The sequence below is a fragment of the Schistocerca piceifrons genome, chromosome 5 (assembly GCF_021461385.2).
Source record: "Schistocerca piceifrons isolate TAMUIC-IGC-003096 chromosome 5, iqSchPice1.1, whole genome shotgun sequence".
NCBI classification, from domain to species: domain Eukaryota; kingdom Metazoa; phylum Arthropoda; class Insecta; order Orthoptera; family Acrididae; genus Schistocerca; species Schistocerca piceifrons.
The window spans coordinates 661,908,154-661,930,059 of NC_060142.1; the positions used below are offsets into that span (position 1 = coordinate 661,908,154).

The following is a 21,906-nucleotide window of genomic DNA, read 5'->3' on the forward strand; positions in this document are numbered from 1 at the left end:
GGATGAGTAGGAAGATCGAATCTGTAATGTTCGGATTCAGTATTACTAGTGTCCTGGTTGACACAGTCCAGTCGTTTAAGTACCTGGGCGTAGCGTTGCAAAGCAATATAAGGTGGAATGAGCATGTGAGAACTGTGGTAGAGAAGGCAAATGGTTGACTTCAGTATATTGGGAAAGTTTTAGGGAAGAGTGGTTCACCTGTAAAGGAGACCACATACAGGATGCTGGTACGATCTGTACTTGAGCACTGCTGGAGTGTTTGGGATCCTTAACAGGTCGGATTGAAGGAGGACATCAAAGCAATTCAGAGGGGGGCCACTAGATTTGTTACACACATACGTGTTACAGAGATGGTTCGGGAAGTCAAATGGGAATTCCTGGAGGGAAGGCAACGATCTTTTCGTGAAACGCTATTGAGAAAATTTAGAGAACCAGCATTTGAAGCTGACTGCCAACCACTTCTACTGCCATCAACATACATTGCACATAAGGACCACAAAGATAAAATACGATAAATTAGGGCTCATATGGAGGCATACAGACAGTCATTTTTGCCTAGTTCTATTTGCGAGAAGAACAGGAAAGGAAATGAAAAGTAGTGGTACAGGGTACCCTCCGACACACACAATACTGTGGCTTGCATAGCATCGATGTAGATGTAGCTGTAGATGGTCAGAGAGGTGGAAGGAGAGGGAGAGGCAAGAGACGGAGGGAAGATGTAGTGTGGTAGTGAACAGGTGGAAAAGAAAGAGAAGGACAAGGAGATGGTCAGATTGAGGGGGAGGAAGATATTGTCCAAAAGAGGGGGCAGAGTAGATCAACAAAGAAGGGGGGTGGGGAGGAGATTGAGAGACAATGAGTGGTGAGGAGGAAATGAACAGTCAGAGGTGGGTGGATGAGGTGGGCAGAGACATGGGGAGGAAGTGTTGGACACAGAGGGGAAGGAGGCAATGTGCGCAATGTACATGTTGAATGTGTACGCGAGTGTAGCCATGGGGAAAAGACTAGTACATAATAAACAATTAGAATGGCAGAAAAGCTCTCTGATCAGAGGGACCTTAGCATGCAACTATTTTGTAGTCAATTAAATGCACCATCTAAAACTTATGTCTCTGAAGTTTGTTGGTGGCAAAATATTATTACATTTGTAGCTTTACGCATTAAACACAAGAAGAAGAAGAAGAAGAAGAAGAAGAAAAAGGAAATAAGAAGAAAGAGAAAGAGAGAGAAAGGCTGCACATGAGTTTGTCACTAAATTTCTGTTATCTCTTGCAAACCCTTTGAAATATTTTGTCATACATAAATAACAGTGACTAAAGTTCAAGACTTTCTGGCTCTAATGTTTTTCCAAATCATAAACTGTATCTTACTCAATTTCTTTCTCTAATAGTTATTTGCTTAATAAGAATACCGTTTTATTATGACTACTACTTTTCTGTGATTTGCATACCTGCAGCAAAGTTTTCTCAAGCTGCTTTCTGAGGGCTAATTTTGCTGCTGCTTGCCGTTGAGCTGGTGTCTGTGTGTCCTCAACCCTTGGACGCTCCTGGAGAAATTATAAGTTAGATTTCTAAATGCTCAGTGTAATCTTAAAATTATCATAAAAATGTTACATTCTATCACAAAACATGGGACACAGTCTTCAGCAGAAATGACAATCGACTTTCTTCTTGGTCTTAAAAGTATTAACACTCTAAAGTAGTTTTCCCATGATTATTCTAAACCTTAAGGGTAGTTAACTACCGTAAAAGTAAGTATCAATTAAAGGGCTGAGCCAGTTGCACGCGGCTGCATTGTCAAACATGGTTCTTGACTAGTGACTAAACATGTAAGGTTTCAACACAAAAATTACATATACTGCCTGGGAAAAAGAACCCAACACTTCAATTAAAAAAACTTAAATTACAAGCACTTACAGGACACTCACCTACTATTTTATGATAAAATATTGAATATTGTGGTAAGGTGTCATTCAGGTCTCGAACAATGGAAAAAAAGACGATCATAACAAATACAGTTAGAGACGCAGAAGTAACACGAATGAATTTGAGGAAACTCGTGAAAGTAATGCTCCTCTGTCTTTGGTTTTCTTTACTTCTCAGGTCCATCTTCTCATCTTCAAATGTGTGTATTACTTCCTCTTCCACCAAACACAGCATTCAGCCTTTCAGGCATGCTCCTGATTAACGTTTCGAATTTCTATTGAGGAATCATCTCCCTTCTTTCAGGAGGTTCTCCCACAGGTCCTGTAAGACCCCCGAACAGTGTTGACGGGCACTCTTACCCAGCTGGTCTCGTATACAATCAATAGGATTCAAATCAGGACTTTGAGTAGGCCAACTGAGAGTATGTATTATTAGTCTCTGCTTCATTCATGAGCTCTTGCACAATTCTCACAACATGCATTAGTGTAAAACTATCTCCCAATGGCTCGAAAGGCACAATGTGTTCTAAAAGGATTTTCTCCACATACTGATGAGTAATACGGCTCCAAAGAACCATGAAGATGAAACTCATCCTTGCAGTCATACCGATTCCTGTCTACATCTATATCTACATCCATACTCCGCAAGCCACCTGACGGTGTGTGGCGGAGGGTACCTTGAGTACCTCTATCGGTTCTCCCTTCTATTCCCGTCTCGTATTGTTCGTGGAAAGAAGGATTGTCGGTATGCCTCTGTGTGGGCTCTAATCTCTCTGATTTTATCCTCATGGTCTCTTCGCGAGATATACGTAGGAGGGAGCAACATACTGCTTGACTCTTCAGTGAAGGTATGTTCTCGAAATTTCAACAAAAGCCCGTACCGAGCTACACAATTGGTCTGATAATCCATATGCTCTTACTTTGTTCATTAAACGACTGTAGGAAACTGTATCAAACACCTTGCGGAACTCAAGAAACACGGCATCTACCTGTGAACCCGTGTCTATGGTCCTCTGAGTCTCATGGACGAATAGCGCGAGCTGGGTTTCACATGACCGTCTTTTCCGAAACCCATGCTGATTCCTACAGAGTAGATTTCTAGTCTCCAGAAAAGTCATTATACTCGAACATAATGTGTGTTCCAAAATTCTACAACTGATCGACGTTAGAGATATAGGTCTATAGTTCTGCACATCTGTTCGACGTCCCTTCTTGGAAACGGGGATGACCTGGGCCCTTTTCCAATCCTTTGGAATGCTACGCTCTTCTAGAGACCTATCGTACACCGCTGCAAGAAGGGGGGCAAGTTCCTTCGCGTACTCTGTGTAAAATCGAACTGGTATCCCATCAGGTCCAGCGGCCTTTCCTCTTTTGAGCGATTTTAATTGTTTCTCTATCCCTCTGTCGTCTATTTCAATATCTACCATTTTGTTATCTGTGCAACAATCTAGAGAAGGAACTACAGTGCAGTCTTCCTCTGTGAAACAGCTTTGGAAAAAGACATTTAGTATTTCGGCCTTTAGTCTGTCATCCTCTGTTTCAGTACCATCAGATAATCATTCCGACAAGGTGCCCTGGATGAAATATCCACAGGGAATAGTGTTCCCCAGGCCTTCTCCTGACCCCCTCTCTACAGTCACGCAACTGCAGGCCATACCGGTGAAAACCGCTGCTCCCTTTGTTGTACTTTCCAGCCAAACTATTCCCTTGTGGAACTAGGTCGAGTCTGTGATGCTCTCTGCCGAGTTATGGGTCTGTAGCAGGTCTTCTGGATTGACAATCGGCTTTTTCGGAGAATTCTCTCACTAATATTGATCTCTTGAACTTGCTGGAGTCAACTTCATACTTCACGGGCAATAGTGGGAAAGTTGAGGGGAAATTGAAGTTGAAAATAGTAATCATTTCTTGCTGCTGCTGTTCTTGGAGCTGATCCTGGTTTCCTTGCATAGTCCGTAACTACTTACAGTTCTAGAAATCTGGAATCTTCCACCAATAAGCTTTTGCAGCATGTTGAGGGCATGTTTACTCCAGAAATATGAATATGGTAATCACAGAAGGAGCCTAAAAACATGTGTGACTGAAAGGGGAACAATGCAAGGTTCAACAATGTGTGTTACAAGAATGGGAAAACATTACTGCCTCACATGCAGTGAAATGGTTTTCAGGTTGAATAGGAACAAACGAGTAAGGCTTATAGAACAAACAACTGACACTTCATTGTTTGCTCACGAAGCAAGGCCAACAACACACCAATAACATTCACAGTCTAAAAATATAGGATAAAGTGCTACAATTTGACTAAATAGGTAATTGATCACCATTTGTTACATGTTGCATTTTTTATGCCAGTGAGTGTATACTGATTTAAGAGTTGGTGTCCCATTAGAATAGGTTTTCTCGTTGCTTGTAGTAGCTCAAAAACTAGCTAGTCTGAGATTAAAGAACTGTAGCGACACTGTGAATCATGGAACATGGAAGCAACATTCATGAATATTGTTGAATAGCACACTATGAACTGTACTTTGCTGAAACTCATTCATTGAGTACAATAGGTACATGTGTTTCTATGAATGCCTGTCAGTATATTATTTTAGTATCTCCACTGGCATGACAACGCCATGAACTGTCACCATCACTATTCTAGCCAATAATGGCTTGCTGACTCACCAAGGAGCTGAATCCCAAGAGAGGTAATGAATCTTGATCCAGCAAGAGTAACAGAGTATCAAGTACACGAAAACCAAACAGCATGAGGTGAAGGTTAGGTCCACAGTAGCTCATCCTGGCCCACCCAGGCCCACTGGCACTGGCAGGTAAACAACCGGATCAGTGGCTCTGCCCATGCCACACATCACACATGCCCACTGTTGCAGTGCTGGGAGCTATCCTGTTGAAATACTGATGCTAGTTCCTCTGCATCAATTTCGAGGTCCACTGGTTGGGACACTAAAGCCCTTCCCCCTGTAAAGGCTCATAGGACTGAAAATGGTCCAGTTCATGCCCTGACCTCTGTCCCAAAACTGGAGAGGGCACATTTCCCAGCAGTGGGATGACCACTAAAGGCGACAACGTCAATGCAGCTTGCTCTGTCGGATGGGAGGCAGATTATCGGAGTTGGGGCGATGGTTGATCCAGTGACAGGAGTGGAGGTGAGGACTCCACACAAGAAAGAAGAGGACATTGGTTCAAATTGCATAGTCTCCACAGTGGGAGGTGCAGGCGCTAGACCCACTGGCAACTTATTCCTCTCTCAAAGGAAAGACCCTGAATGGTGTGGTGGGGGCAGCAGCACGGAAGCACACTGCAGCAAGTGGATGTCTCCCACCAGCAGCACACCAAAACCAACCCTGGCAGCCATCCCTGGTGAAAGCAAGAAGATCAGTCCCAAAATGCAGCCCCATGAGAAAAAACAAGGTGGCGTGTAACAGTTCAAGGCATGTGAAACAGGGTCCAACGAATCCGGAAGACCTGTGGTTGGTGCCCATGTCTACATAAATGTTCCATTTGAATATAATAGAGGGAAACATTCCATGTGGGAAAAATATATATGTATATGTGTTGTATGTATATGTATATGTATATGTATATGTATATGTATATGTGTTGTGTGCGAGTGTATACCTGTCCTTTTTTCCCCCTAAGGTAAGTCTTTCCGCTCCCGGGATTGGAATGACTCCTTACCCTCTCCCTTAAAACCCATATCCTTTTGTCTTTCCTTCTCCTTCCCTCTTTCCTGACGAGGCAACCATTGGTTGCGAAAACTAGAATTTTGTGTGTATGTTTGTGTTTGTTTGTGTGTCTATCGACCTGCCAGCGCTTTTATATATATATATATAAATGTTCCATTTGATTACACCCACTAACCAGCGTCACCCAGTGCGTAGCCAAGAAACTATACAGCACCATTACAGGATGAGGTAGACACAGGTTTCTTCATTCGTGTCTTGAACACATGCACAAAGCACTCCACCTCTGAGTTAGACACTGTGTGAAACAAGGTGGTAGTCAGATGCTGGATACCACTGCAAATGCAGAAGTCTTCTAACAATTCCATGAAACAAATTGACAAACATTATTGGAAATGAGGATCTGAGGGGAGCCTTTGGTAGCAAAAATGACTGACAACACATGAACAGTTGCTGTCGACGCCACGGAGGACAGCTTGGTAATGTACAGAAATTTGACAACTCATCAACCACCAGTTACCACATGCCTCCCACAAAGGGACTCGCAAAACTGATGTGTAACATGTCCCAAAGTTACTCCGGGACCAGCCAAGGGGAAAACCAATACAATTTTTTTTCCCCCCTTTTTTCTCTCCACAGGTCATACAAGCCCACACGAGGTGTTCCATACTGTGACTGATCGCCAAATAGTAGACATGACGACACACCGAAACTGTCATACGAGTCATACCCCAGTGCAACACATGCAGCAGCTGAAGCATCCAAGGACGCAATGCTGTAGGGACAATAACTTGACAGCGCTACTTCTCCTTGGCAAGCCGGTCGACCCCCTGGACAATGTTGTGTCAATCACATAGAAGAAAAAAGTACACCACCTGGAATCCGCTCCCAAAAGTGCTTGCTCAGAACACCCAACATGGCAACACGGACAGTAGAAACAGTTTTCCGGAAAAGCTGGTCAGTGGATGAGACCACCTACATCGTCAAAGGATAATCCAGCAAAGTTCGCTGCAAAGTGTCACATCCAAGGAAAAAACAAGAGCCTCCTGTCGGTCAAAATCTGGGTCCAGTACCACAGGCAATCAAGATAGTGCATCCGCATTGGCATTCTGGGCCATGAACTGGTACCGAAGGTCATAAGAAAAATTACTAAGGTAAAGTGTTTACCTCAGCAAGTGATGGGCAGTGCTGTCCATGTTTGGAATGAGGGCTGAATAAGGAAACCGGTGGCCTGTGTTCTGCTATCAGCAGGAACTTCGTCCCACAAATGAAAATATTTGACGCCCTTTTGTCAAAGCCAGTTAAGAAGACAGCAGATGTGTGCAGCTTTGGAAGTGAAGTTACTGTAATATTAAATCTTGCCCAAAAAGATCTAATTTCTTCTGGTTCTCTAATGCCAGCAGATTGACGACGGTTTTATGCGCTTGTCCATAGCAATGAAATCATCTTTGCTGAGCACCTGACCCAAGAAATGAGCCTTTGGGAAAGAAGGCTACATTTTTTTCCAATATGCTATGAAGTGCTTTCTCCACCGTGTATTGGGAAACCACCTGCAGATTCCACCAGAGCTCTGTGAAGCAGTGTCCAGAGGCAACTGGAAGTATGCATCACACTATTTGCTGTTCCTAAAAATACTGGTCCCCTGACAATTTTGCCAACAACTACTCCAGCTGCGGAATGGAATAGGAGCCTGTGATATATTGGACACTGACTGTCTGCTAAAAATCCCACAAAGATGCAAGGTGCTGTCTGGCTTCTGAACAACCACCAAACTGATGGCCCACTGACTTGACAAAATAGGAGAAAAAACACAGGAGTACTGTTATCTCCGCAAATCGTGCTTGACCTTATCATGCATCGCGAAGGTAATAGAAAGGGGTGACAAAATTTAGGGATTGCAGACAGTTTATGGGAGACGTACGCACAGAAATTTTCTGCCCGATGCAAGTTATTCTCGAACAGCTGGTCGTATAACTGTAGCAATTAGTCCAAATCTTGGAAGAGAACTGACAGACACTAGATGAACTTTGATAGCTATCTGGAAGCCAAAAACAGAAAAGGCGTCCAATCCAAAAATATTTTGAGCCAACGGTAAATCACCCCTTCAAAGGAACACACTGTTTACTAAGCGAGACAACTTGATCGAGTGGCCATTGCAATGCTGGGCAGCCCAACAGGCAGTCCACATTAAGTTAATTAGGCTTTCGGATGCTCCCATGCCCAACTGAAACTCAATCAGTTACCCACCCACTACTAACGACAGCAGAATACGCTGGGAGAATGTGTGTGGGGCATCAGAGATATCCCCCGAGTCCAGGTAAAATGCTGCTGCCATAAGTTCACGTGATTCAGCAATCTTAGCGACTCTGGCTAAAGAAGAGTCGGGCAAGGCTGAAACCTTAGTTTGAACCTCCAGGTCAGGAATTAAGTGGACAATCACATCCATATTTAGCAAGTCACCTTATGAGCCAATGTACTGGGGACATTCAAAATGACACTTGTGTAAGAGACCTCGCAGGTAAGTGATCCACATTACATACAACTGGCTGGGCTGCTTGTGGTGCTGGTTAAACTGCAACTATCATGCGACCACATGTGTGATGATAAAAATAGGGTGTAAGCAACCGACAAAGTTCATCAGAACCGGTATATGGCTTCAAATTTGGAACAATTTCGTATAGACCTGCACAACTGTACGCCAACAAGGCAGTGTTAATAACTGGGTAGACAATATGCCTGACCTGTCAGTGCAGTAAGAACTGGAGCAGATCTTTCTGTAGCCTTGTCGAACGGTGTCAGGGGCAATGGGAAAGGAGGCTTTTCAGCAGGCAGCTGGCTCACTAACAGTGCAGCATGAGAGCGGATCAATTTCGCATTCCGTTTGAGCTGTGCCTGGAGCTGCTCCTGCTACTATTGCTTCTGGAGGTGCAACTGTTCCTGCCAGCATTGCATAAATGTTGGGTCCACGGTGGCCACAATTTAACACTATAAAAAGAAAAAGAGCTTTACACGTAAAGACTATCCAATATAATCCCTTTAGTTACTGCAATGGCGTGACAATGCTACGAACTATCACTTTTGGTACAAATGTAACTATTCTAGCCAACGGAGGGGGGGCTGAAGCTTGGGAGAGGGACTGAATCTCAACAGGTGAGTCAATTTACAGAGACAACCACGCTGGAAAGTACAACACACGCAACTGGCTCAAATAACTGATAACTGAGTACACATAAACAGCATGGCGCAAGGCAAAGGCTAGGTCCACGGTAGTTATCTTAGTGTTGAACTGCCAGGCCTATTGCCCAGTGACTCTGTGCATGCCATGCTTCACACACACTCCACAGCAACTGTGTGTACTATCTCACTGTGATACCCTTGCCAGCTCCTCTGCATCCATCTCTTTGTCCACTGGCGCAGATCCAAAAACTATTGTATGAGGAAATTTAAATTTGACCAACATAAATCATTTGAAATAAGAGTAGCAAAAACTGCAACATCTGCTGAATCCACTCCCACATAAGAGTATTAATGAACAAAATCCAGAGTAAAAAGGAAGAAATAAAAGATGAACAGGTCATCAGACTGGGAAAAAAAAGGGGGGGACAAAATCACAGGTATGCATCGATTGTGCAGCTGAATATTTTGAAATAAGACTAAATTACCATGAACCAAATCCAATAAAAGGAAACAGCTTCAAGAGAGAAATAAATAATGCACAATGTCAGAACAAATGAAGCAAGCTGCTTTCCACTCACTGATTGACTGGAGGCCAGAATGTATAAGTGAAGAGCATAAAATGTGAAGAAGATGGATGTGTAGTCACAGAAAGAGTGTAAAAGAAGATACATTAAGTGACAAAGAAAACAGAAGAAGAGTCAGAGTTCATTAGTTACAAAATGTGCTGAGAAGAACATAACAGTATTCGCAAAGAAGCAAAACAGACAAATTTAGTAGTAACTTCAGAAACACAAGAAAACATACAGCTTTTGAAAGGCAAGTACTTATTACAGTGTCCCATCTGCAGTTACAAAGTCTTGTCTGAAGGTGAAAATTCATACTAGGTCATAAAAACCAAGGGCAACCACACCTCACTTTTGGCAATAATTCACTGCTTTCACAAAAACTAAATGGAAATTACACAAATATGGAGATACCAGTAAACCCCCAATTCTTTGACAAATCTAACTCCCATGTATAAAAAGCTTCAAAAGTCTGATTATTTTACAAGTAAGTCAATGTGTTAAATACAGAGTGTTTACACAGGCAAGGAAATAAAATTCCTGGATTTTTCCCAGATTTCCCAGTTAAAAATGCCTTTTCTCCAGGTGAAAATACCTGTTTTTCTGGGTGAAAACACACTTTCTCCCTGTTAAGTGACAGTATACCTTCCCTCGGAACTGAAACATATCAATCCTCCGAATGGTAGAGGTTTTATACGCCAACGAAGAACTTCCCAGCACTTTTTTGCCGATTGGGGGAGGGGGGGGGGGGGGACACCATGTGTTGGGAACATCTTTAATGCACAACAACAGTACACTGCATATTTTTGTATTCCAGAAGTGTAATTCGAATTCCATCAAGCACAGCACATGTTTCTGAAGCACTGAAATCGCTCACTCATGTTATGTTATCTCACCAGCAAATGACAGCGAGTATTCAGAGTATAGGACATGGGGTGTAGTGTAAGCTAACAGCAACATCACTGTTCAGTAGCGTGAACACACAAATAGGAAAAGTTTATGGTTTAAATTACTACACTAACAGCATAGCTACAAGAAAAGCTAAGCTTTCGCATACAACATTGGTCTTTTTTAGCATATACACCAAACGCAAATGTGCTGGTAAAACTTGAAACAATGGCGTCTTGTGAGCCCAAAATTTTTCTAAGTGGCTGGCCTCAAAGTGCTCAGGTTTGAATGGGAGTCAAATGCTATGTGATTTAAGAAATTCATCACACTGTCTCACACAAGTAACATAATTCATCTTGCGTAAAAGAAAATTTACTTTGAAAGTAACACTTCTCAAACCACCATTTGCAAAATTTTCCCACATCCTGTTAGAAGTTTTAGGTTCATCTGAGCAGCTGCCTGAGAGCACCAGATGACAGGTGTTACTGAGCATGCATAGCTACAATGACATAGGAGATGACGTAGGAAGCCCTTGCTTGGTGTTTCCTCTGCTCAGACACCTTTCATCGCATTTCTGTCTGGATTTTCATATTTAGCGGGATGTCACATGACCATGTGCAACAGTGTGGCATGTGGTTTGGAGGGGATATAAAGAGTGGGCAATTGCTTTATACATCTTATCCAGATAAGGAATGAAAAATTAGAGAGCAGGCCTTGGCACAATATTCATTTCAGAACTAGACGCTACAACTCTAAGTACCTTAATATTTCACTATGTGGAGACTTTAACATAGTTTTTTTTACTCTCTCTCCACACTCGGCAATATTGTTACTAAGCATTTTCAATCAAGTTGACGTTCACGCAATATGTATTAGTACATGAATTGATTTTTTACACACACACACACACACACACACACACACACACACACATTTCCATTGCATTTCTCAATAGAAGAAAACAGGAATTGTTGATATTCAAGTTACGAAAATAATTATGTGACACTTTACAATAACAACTGGGGCCATAGCAGAAATATTGCATTGTTGTCCTATGCATGGTCTTGATGCTATTGTCCGAGAATGAATTCCTCAGACCTGTTACTCAGATGTGTTTCTGTGTTTAGTAGACCTCTGATATGAGTTACCTGACAGTAAGTGGCACACAAAAGATTATCTCTATTCACGTTATTTTACTCACGCTTTTACTTTATTTTATCATCATAATCATGTTCACGACAACACTAGTTGCTGAATTCAATGAAAAAGATGTCTAACTACATACCTGTTCTTGAACTTGAGGCACTGGCGTGCTTACAGTACTTTTGTTTTCCACATTTCCGAGCAGCTTAAAATATAGTAAAAATAATGTATTTTATACCACTATTTCATAGGTAACAAAGACTTAACTAGTGAATTGAGAAACAGAAACATACACGCAAGAACTATGGCACATATATTAAATTGAACACAAAATAAATCCGGAGACATTTAATTGGCAGAAAATAAAAGGAACATGTTGTTTCCGTTTCCACACAGTACAGCACAACAAAATATGAGTAAGACAACACAAATTTAAAAATCATTTTCCAACAAAAACAAGGCAATTAAAGATGAGGATCACAAGAAAGGAGGGTATTTTAATTTATACTGATTAAAGCCAAGAGTTCAATATCCTGCTTACCGAATAGCAATATGTGCCACCTGCAGCTTATGAAAGGGAGTCTCATGAGACAAACTATTTGTCACAATAATTTTAACTAGACTTTCACATCTACCATGAAATTTTGACATTCTGAAGGCCAAAATTTTATTTTGTTCTGGTCTTGTGTACTATTATAGCCAACTTCAGTACTGAACAACACAATATTCAATCTAATTGAAAATCTAATGAACAATATGAAACACTACATGATTAACAACTTAGAGAGTAACAAGAAACAATAACCTTCCATCAGGCGAGGCAGATCAAATTTATACACATCAAAATTTTCTGCCAATTAATTGTTAATAATCTAATAGTATTTTTGTCTTCTCTGAACACTTTTCGTTGTTGTGTGTTTCAGTATTGGAGCAACTGTTTTCCTGTCAGGATATGTGCTGACTGGTCAGTTTGAGACACTGTACTCATTTCCATTTCATTACAACATTGCCTTTATTTTATTATCACTAAAAGTAGTAAAAAGCTACTTTAGGATGTAAAATGCATTCATTTTCTTTTTGGATAGTTCAGTCATTCATTATGGCTGTCTGAATATCAGATTGACACTCTGGCTGCTTCATTTTCACAGAAATTATGTCTTTTGGATGGGGTGTACTTCGTCATGACAGGCTACAGTAAGACAAGTTTCTCAATCCAAAACAGAAAATGTTGTTTGAAGAAAATAATACTAAAGTTCAAGGGGATTTTGGAGATTAAACTGACATAGATTATAATTATGAAGTTGAAGTTCAACAGGAAGATTCAGAAACAGAGGAAGACGACACGGAAGTATTTGATGGAAACTACCATTTCTATGTTGGAAGAAACAAAGAGATAAATGGAACAAAATTCCACAAGCACAGGCAGTAAGCTTCAGTACCCACAGTATTGTCTGAATCCTACCTGGATGTATGGCTTGGTGAAAGCTGTGAGAATACCGTATGTATGCAGGAATTGGCTCACAAATGACAACATGCTGTTCACTGTGAGAGCTTCATTTTATCATGAGATAAATGTACAACCTAAACCTGTTATAGACCTGAAAGCCTTCAGTAGCTTGTTGTTGTAAGCTAGTGTTAACAAAAGTGACAAACAACATTTTAGAGATCTGTGGTGAATTGATGGGGTTGGTAGCGAAACATTTTGCCTTATAATGAACATGAAAATGTTTCAAATTCATCATATGGTACCTTGGATTTGACAACTGTGCTACTCACCACGAAAGGGGACAACCGGGCAAGATACAGCAATTTAGGAAACATTTTCCACATTTGTTCAAAACTGTCTGAAGTCCTATACTCTCAGAGAAAATGTTAAAATATTTAAAAAGCTGGGAGGATTCTGCAGAATTGCCACTTTCATCAACAAATACTCAGCAAATCAAACCAGTATATGGTTACGACCAAAAGGATTATACTGCATTACTAACAGACACTTCGGTTGATGATTTTGACTGTGTGAATGTATTGATTAGTCGGGTCAAAATGTGATGGCAGGCAACTGGTTTACCAATATCAGTTTTATAGAGGAGTTACCATGAAAAAATATTTACTTTGTTGGGATGATGAAGAAAAAAAAGATTGAGATTCGTCTGGAATTTACCACTAATAAAGGAATAGCTGTCACCAGTTTGCTTTTTAGCTTTAAGAAAGAATGTACTGTAGTTTCCTATCGCTCTTAAAAAGGAAAGTGTGTGACTCCAGAATCAATCTTGCAGGAGAATAGTTCAATAGTTGCTGGCACCTTAGGTATTTACATGAATCTTCTCTAGAGGCTAAAATGATGGCTTACAATATGTGAATAAATAAAAAACTGATAAGTTATTGTTCCAAAATTTGTCAAAAGCCTATCTGGCTAATGCATTTTGGAAATTTTTGTTCTGACTTGCAGCGAAATGCCTTTTCTCTTAGCACTTCTACTGCTGTGGTGCTCTAGTGTCATATTTGTCTTTCTGTAAAGACATTTGTCATTCATAATGTGTTTGATTAGTTAAAATTAATAGAAAACAAGCTAACGAACAATGTGATCAATTTTATGCACTGTAGGTGACACTGCTGTGGAGAACACTGCACCACACATCGTGTCACAGTGTCTTAAAGGAAACCTGGGCACGGTTGCCACAAGTTTACCCAAGTGAAATTCTCCAATTTCCAGGCAAATTTTAGCATTCTTCCCTGATAAATTTCAAGTCTCAAGGTAAAGTAAAGATATACGTTGACAAAAAACGTGTAAGGACTTTTGTATTTCTCCCCCATGTGTGCAAAAATCTAAGTACTAATATCAACATCTTTTGCCATGAATTGGTTTAAGATTTAGACAGCAATTAAGACCACTATTGTTATTTTATTTCAATGGAACAAAACACATTTGGTGACAAAAATAGACATTTCCTTGGGATCAGAAGACAGATTTAAAATACCTTCACTGATTTCAGAAATAACCTCACAAAAATGTAGGTGTCTTGAAAGAAGTGTGTAAGGCAGGGAAGAGTTGTGTAAACCAACACTATACGTGACCGCCGATAAAATGTTGGTTCTACTATATTCTTTGTTGTCAGTTCTTACCCACTGTGTTATGTGCACTGTTTTATAATTATTGTGTGATTTTTCTTTCAAGAATATATGAGTATGTAGCGTCCAAAGCGCCAGCGACTGCCACAATTTTCTTCTTATTGTCCAAACTTTCTAATATACAAACTACTTTCGAGGTGCCAAAATGCACTAGAATAAATAAAATGACTATAAAACACCACACTGTAAATGTACTTGTGGTGTGACAGTCGCAATTCCTGAAATTCATCACCCATGGCTTCTAGCCTGCCGAGGAGCACCGCAGTCCCAGGTCCATGGATAAATCACAAGAATCCACTGCATTACACCACACACAAACAGATCTCGCCTGCACGTAGAATAGTGGGAGTAGATCCGACAGACAGGGCTTGCACATTAGTGGGAAACAATGGGCTTCAGATTGGCAGAAATGGCCTGTAGTTTTGGGCCATCATGGGAGTACACTCATGCGGCCAGCTGTTAACATGCCTCAGACACCATGTTGATGAAATGAGACCGCAGTGATCAATTCATGCAAAAATAACTTGCCCAAATACTCTGAGAATCGGTACTAATGAGGACAGGTAGCAACTCACCACAAAAAGTGTCGCTGAGCCGCAGACAGGCAGTGTAGAAAAGAAAACTACACTCTCACAACTAAAATTTTCAGCCATAGCCTTTGTCAGAAAATGAGAGCACATACACAATCACACATTATCTTAGATGCAACTCGCGCACACTTGACCGCTGTCTCCGGCCGCTGTGTCGACAGTTTCTGAGAGTCAGATCCAAACAAATAACTCCTTACGTCCCCTGCCTCTCATCGATAGCTGCTAGGCTAGCAGCAAGAAGTGGTGGTAGCACTGACTGCAAGCTGAGTTGAGTGGTAGGAAGGGGAGGGAGTAGGGAAGCGGCGCCCAGCCAATGTTTATGCATGACATCTTGCAAACAAACCATTTCATCTACTGAGACAAAAATGAAAATTTTCCAGGTTTTTTTCTTTTTCTTTTTTTTTCAAATTTCCCTGATATTTCCCAGGTTTCCCTGACACATCTGAAATTTCGTCATATTCCCTGATTTCCACAACTTGTGGCAACCATGCTGGGATTAAATGCCCAAAAATTTTAGTCCAGGGTGCAAGCCTAAGGCATCATTTCCAAAGTTCACTATACAGCATCACACAGCAAGAATCAGATCCTCAATCTACATGGTAACAAAAGAAGAAGTAACAACAGAATATCAGAATCAGTGGAAATAATCATAAAAGTAAGGAACTCATCCATGAATTATTGAGATGTTTAACTAGTGAACAGAGGTACATGCAAAAGCGAATCTGCACTTCACTTACAGGTTGTGCTGGTATTGCTGGGGGTGCTGGAGAGTGGTGGGTCTCTTTTGGTCTATCCTGTGGATAACCTAGAACCACATTTGGCGGAGTGTTGACTGGAGTACGTCCTCCCAAAGAACTGCTCCCTGTAAAGAGGAAAGTATTACTTATTTGACAGTACACATACTTCAATTCACTGTCACATCTATATTTTGTTATTTCGAATAATGCAGGAGTAAGAAATTATATACATATAAGAAGTCGAAAACAAAATATGAATTACAGCGCAATTAATGTCTCTCTGACAGAGAGGTCTTCACAAATCGAACACCTGCTCATATCATATCAATGTTGTTGGAGGAGGAAATCTGCTTTGGACCTAAAGTAACCAGACCTGCATTTCCTTTATGTGATTTATCTACACCATGGTGTATCTAAATCAGGTGTCTGGATGGGGGTAGGAATCACACTCCAACTGCAGAGAAGTCCAGAGTCTTAACCACTGTGTCACCTCATTTGGACAACAGTAACGATATGCAGAATGAGATTATCACTCTGCAGCGGAGTGTGTGCTGATATGAAACTTCCTGGCAGATTAAAACTGTGTGCCGGACCGAGACTCGAACTCGAGACCTTTGCCTTTTGCGGGCAAGTGTTCTACCAACTGAGCTATCCAAGCACGACTCACGCCCCGCCCTCACAGCTTTACTTCTGCCAGTACCTTGTATCCTACCTTCCAAACTTAACAGAAGCTCTCCTGCGAACCTTGCAGAACTAGAACTAGCACTCCTGAAAGAAAGGATATTGCAGAGACATGTTTCCCGAAACATCCCCTAGGCTGTGGCTAAGCTATGTCTCTGCAATATCCTTTCTTTCAGGAGTGTTATTTCTGCAAGGTTCGCAGGAGAGCTTCTGCTAAGTTTGGAAGGTAGGAGACGAGGTACTGGCAGAAGTAAAGCTGTGAGGATGGGGCGTGAGTCGTGCTTGGGTAGCTCAGTTGGTCGAGCACTTGCACGCGAAAGGCAAAGGACCCAAGTTCGAGTCTCGGTCCGGCACACAGTTTTAATCTGCCAGGAAGTTTCAGTAACCATATCGCCTGAGAAGGCTCTGGAGAAGCAGTAGTTATAGAATATTGTCACTGTTCTAAAGACATAAATTAAGAGCATAATTAATTGCATGCCATGTGATTCATGTAACTGGAATTACTTACCCACCCTCCACCCCCACATTAGAACTCAACAACATACCAAACTATTTCAGTTAGGTTTGTATAGTTCAAATAAGGGCCTTATGAACAAGTAGAGGAAACTCTTGAATAAATCCCATAGGAAGAACATGTCAACATGAAACTGTATGTTTATGCAATGGCCAGCTCTAATAACAATAATGACAAGAGCTGTTATATGGCAATGTTTGTAACTACAGAAAAAAATTATCAAAACTGTTTTTACAGACTTTTTAAATTCCACATTACCAAAACTGCAGCAGTCTGAAGCTTCTTATCTTTTAATCCTGCAGACTTAGGCCGTGTCCTACGTGAGCGACAGAAGCGAGTGAGAAAACACAACCGTAGATGTAGTTATGGAAGTGTCCTACATGAGCGACATCTGTGTCGCTGCCTGTCTCCCGCTGCAACTGTTGACGTTTGAATTCAAACTTGTTTGAATCTTGTCGCTGCAGCAGGCGCGACACAGAGCAACAGCCACGTGTCTTCTTGGCACTGCAGTGGAGTGGACATGATGGTAGATACGAATTATTTAACATCCGATTTTAAGGACAATATTCGCTGAAAAAATTTGATTCTTCCACAACTTATAGCTCGATATCTTTAAACGATAAAGGTCTGAATTTATTTTCATTATTCATCACAGATACTGTGCTGTGCCAAATTTTTAAGAATTTGCAGAGGTATAATCACGTTGTGTAGACTTTCCGTATAGTTCATGTAAGGCCATACATTATTGCGTATGAAATGTAACCAATATATCTAAATTGTATTTAAAGTTGAGACCGGAATGATATCCCTTTTCATTGTTGAGATATCAGTTGTTATATCCGCGGACGGGTCGCTCATGGCGCATCCAAACCTTTCCTGCGCTTCGGGAATCAAGTGCTCGTAAAAATCGTCGTATCTCATAAAAGGTTCAAGATATCGAAACGATGAATTTTGGAAATGACAGCATGCAGAAAGGACTATTTTATCATACGATTAACACTCGATACATTTTTGCAAACGCGTGAGCAGAGCGAAAATAAAGACTCCCTATAACTTACACCATAAGGTTTTGTCCAAATTTTCATAGCCAAACAAAGGGACAGAAACAGGTAAAGGGGGTATCAAAGTGACCAGCATGAGGTCTAGTCTGGCATGAATATTTAACTGCTTGAAAGTAATCAGGGTAATTAACTAAAATTTAATTAATAACTGAGGAAAAATTGAAATATTTCACGAAAAGATGCTGCTAAATGAAGTGGCAAAAATTTCATCTGTTCAAGACCGAGCTATATCGCACATAAAAAGATACATTGGTGCAGTATATAAATGTCAAAAAGGCTTCCTTAGAATTAAGTATGTTAGAAAGGCAAACGATGAGTCAGTAAGATCATTCTTTCTGAATAAAACTTGAAATTAAAAAAATGAAAGAAATCAGTCTAATATTTTATGAAATGATTTGTGTAAAAGAAATAAGTAGATCAGAGAAATGTTTTACTCGCCTTTCCAATGATGCTCGAAATCATGAACAGAAAATGAGGTGCACCAAACGTTTCCCTAATATTTTTTATTTCATACTTATAGACAAATCATTACCCAAAACATTTGACTTTCTTTTCAAAACTTTTGTAAGCTTTACTTTTACAGACTATTTAGAGCCATTGAAATGCTCGGCCTTAACGTTGACAGTTGTTGAATTACGCTTGCAACATCAAATATGTGTAAAATTTCATGGTTCATTGTAATTTATTAGGAATTAAATGTGTCTGATATATTGGGATAGGTGTGAAGATCAAGTTCTTTGGCAAGACCTTAAAAATATACTTAGCGATGCAGTGTAAACAGTATATATAAAACTTAGTACACAGAATTGTAACTGGGTCAGTAAAAATATAAGAACGACCAGGAATTGAACCCAGTATCTTTTCCAAACATGTGATCACGAACTTTATACCACAGCTTTATGCCACTTTATACCACAGCTAACCTCTGTTAAGTAGTATCAATCTGTGTACTTATGTTTGTATTTAGCATAGTCAGTCATGTAGTTAGCATACCTCCGCATTTATTGGCTGTTAGAAGTTCTTCATCATTTAAAAAAAAAAAGCATTCGTATTTAATTTATTGACGAGATAGTTGAATGCTCCTCTGCTCATTCAAGTGTATTCAAAGAATTTGTCTGGTGATCTTCGTAGTTGATGATATTTATGAAATTCTCCATGGAGATTCCTCCCTTTGTAAATTTCATGCAGAGCATTCCTTTTCGCTTTATTTTCTTAAGTAAACCTAATTCTGTAGCCTTACTCTCCAGCTAAAGTGTTCCACAAGTTAGGGACGCCATTTTATAGAAACAGCTGGTTGGCTCTAAGCAGCCATCTTGTAGCATGACATGGTCGCATTCACGCAGGTCACCCAAGCTTTTTGCCCGATGCTGCTGACTGTCGCATATTCATAAGTAACTCGCTTCTATCGCTCATGTAAGACACGGCCTTAAACTTGATCAAAGATACTTTATTTAGCTCACTACACATTAACTGCAATTGTTAGTCATGAAACTTCAAACAACGATCCCTTTTCACAAAGGATTTCTTCTCAAAATATACACAACCCAATGTTACAGGAAAGTGCCCAAATTGTTAATGGTTGTTTTTATTTTATACCTTTCTTATTCCAGCCTTCAGTTAAGAATTTATTTGTTTAAGAAAATTTGGTTTAGCATAGACCAAATTGCTACCTTTGAGTTGTCTTAATTCCCCTACTTTTCACGCTCACAATGTCCTTTAATTTTTATTCACAATCTTATTCTTTATGCTATTTTACAGGTCTCAAGAGAATAGTGTGGAAATACCGAGCAAAGAGTGTAACTATATGACAAACATGCTGATTCTGTTCAAGAAAACATGTTCCACATCACGTTGATAAGAGAACTGTTTCAGTCTGCTATGGAACATGCAACGAACTAATAAGATGATGTGAGAGGAGTGCAAAAAATAATTAAATGTATCAAAATGACACTCATGAGCATGTGTAACCATAAGTCGGTAACACCAGAGAAGTAGCAAAAACAAATAAGGGTAAGAGCAAAGTTTTGGGTAAAGGTTCTGAAAAACAATATGCTTGTTCGGTACTGTCTTCCTACAGAAGATACATATTTTGGGGTTCTCCAGACTGGCTTGTGAAGAATAGGCATGCAATAGGAATATAGAAAAAACGTTGTACATTATTTCAAGGATAAAACTGCTGGGAAAAAGTGGATTTGTCTCTTTTTCAATAACTACAAAATCATACTGACAGAAAGAACGTTCACCAGAACATCTTAAAGCAAGGCCTTTGTATTTTAGCAAGCAAAACACACAAAAATTCTCAGCAATACAATTCTATAATATTTTCCCTTATTTAATCCTTTTTCACAATTTCTAATGTTATTATGACCTTTTGTACTAGGATCTAGTTTATATATTCTTTTTCAAATTGTGAGACGTTTGGAAATAAATTCTTTCTTTCATAAATTATTACTACTTTATGTAACTACCACATAAAAAAGAAATACAGTAAAGACCCCTTTTTACGCTTTTCAGCAGACTGACTCAAAAAATGCAAGAAGTGTAAAATGGAGGAAAGCACTGGAAAAATAACAAGCAAAAGCGAATAAATTACTCTTACCGACTTTCTCTTTACATTATTCAAAATATAAAATTTTAAAAAATTAAATTCCGTCTATCCAAAAATAGTCTGAAATAATGGATTGCTTTTGTTTCTTTCTAAAAGCAATTAGCTCTACGTGTCTTTCCACAGTTCGCAAAGATCAATCACAAAGGCAGTGGCCATGTGCTGACACACCCAAGTGCATGCATAAGGGTAGCTCTTCGTTCCAATAGTGTAAATAAAACATGGAAACAAAAGTCTTCCGCAAAACCACATTAAAAAGATATTCGCATTCTAATGTGAAACTTATTGATGATCATTATAAAATCACAGGAAATAAAACTTCTAACACAATATTGGTTCAAAACGCTAAAGTTGGCAGTCTTCATAAACAGGCAACAATAGGCACAAAATCTACAGCTTGTTCTTGACAAGTGGGTCACTTGGCTCAGGGACGTCATGGGTGAAGAAGAGGGTGGAAAACATCGTCATGTTACGGAGCATCTCGAGGAGGAATGTTCGTAAGTTTGTTTGAGTAAGGGTATCACAAATGGATGAAACCATTTTCAAACTGTCTCTACTGCGCACACACAGCTTTCCGATAGTTTTGACCATCAGAACCCTTTGTGTTTACTCAAATGCATATTTCGAGTGTTTCTTTGTTTCACCAGTGATTGACATCTACATCTACATCTACATATACATCTACATCCATACTCCGCAAGCCACCTGACGGTGTGTGGCGGAGGGTACCCTGAGTACCTCTGTCGGTTCTCCCTTCTATTCCAGTCTTGTACTGTTCGTGGAAAGAAGGATTGTCGGTATGCTTCTGTGTGGGCTCTAATCTCTCTGATTTTATCCTCATGGTCTCTTCGCGAGATATATGTAGGAGGGAGCAATATACTGCTTGACTCTTCGGTGAAGGTATGTTCTCGAAACTTTAACAAAAGCCCGTACCGAGCTACTGAGCGTCTCTCCTGCAGAGTCTTCCACTGGAGTTTATCATCTCCATAATGCTTTCGCGATTACTAAATGATCCTGTAACGAAGCCAGCTGCTCTCCGTTGGATCTTCTCTATCTCTTCTATCAACCCTATCTGGTACGGATCCCACACTGCTGAGCAGTATTCAAGCAGGGGGTAACAAGCGTACTGTAAGCTACTTCCTTTGTTTTCGGATTGCATTTCCTTAGGATTGTTCCAATGAATCTCAGTCTGGCATCTGCTTTACCGA

General features: G+C 40.2%; 1 protein-coding gene across 5 annotated transcripts in view; it reads right to left on the reverse strand.

Annotated features, from left to right (window-relative positions):
- The window catches only part of LOC124798397 (transcriptional repressor p66-alpha-like), a 94,230-nt gene that overhangs the window by 42,699 nt on the left and 29,625 nt on the right, over positions 1-21,906 (reverse strand). For 4 of the 5 annotated variants that reach the window (XM_047261775.1, XM_047261777.1, XM_047261776.1 and 1 more), the window contains exons 6-8: positions 15,838-15,962; positions 11,524-11,586; positions 1,451-1,546 (exon numbers count right to left, since the gene is read on the reverse strand). In XM_047261775.1, the coding sequence (XP_047117731.1) occupies positions 1,451-1,546; positions 11,524-11,586; positions 15,838-15,962 (284 nt within the window). The remainder of the gene's footprint in view (positions 1-1,450; positions 1,547-11,523; positions 11,587-15,837; positions 15,963-21,906) is intronic. The other variant, XM_047261779.1, reaches the window with a different exon arrangement.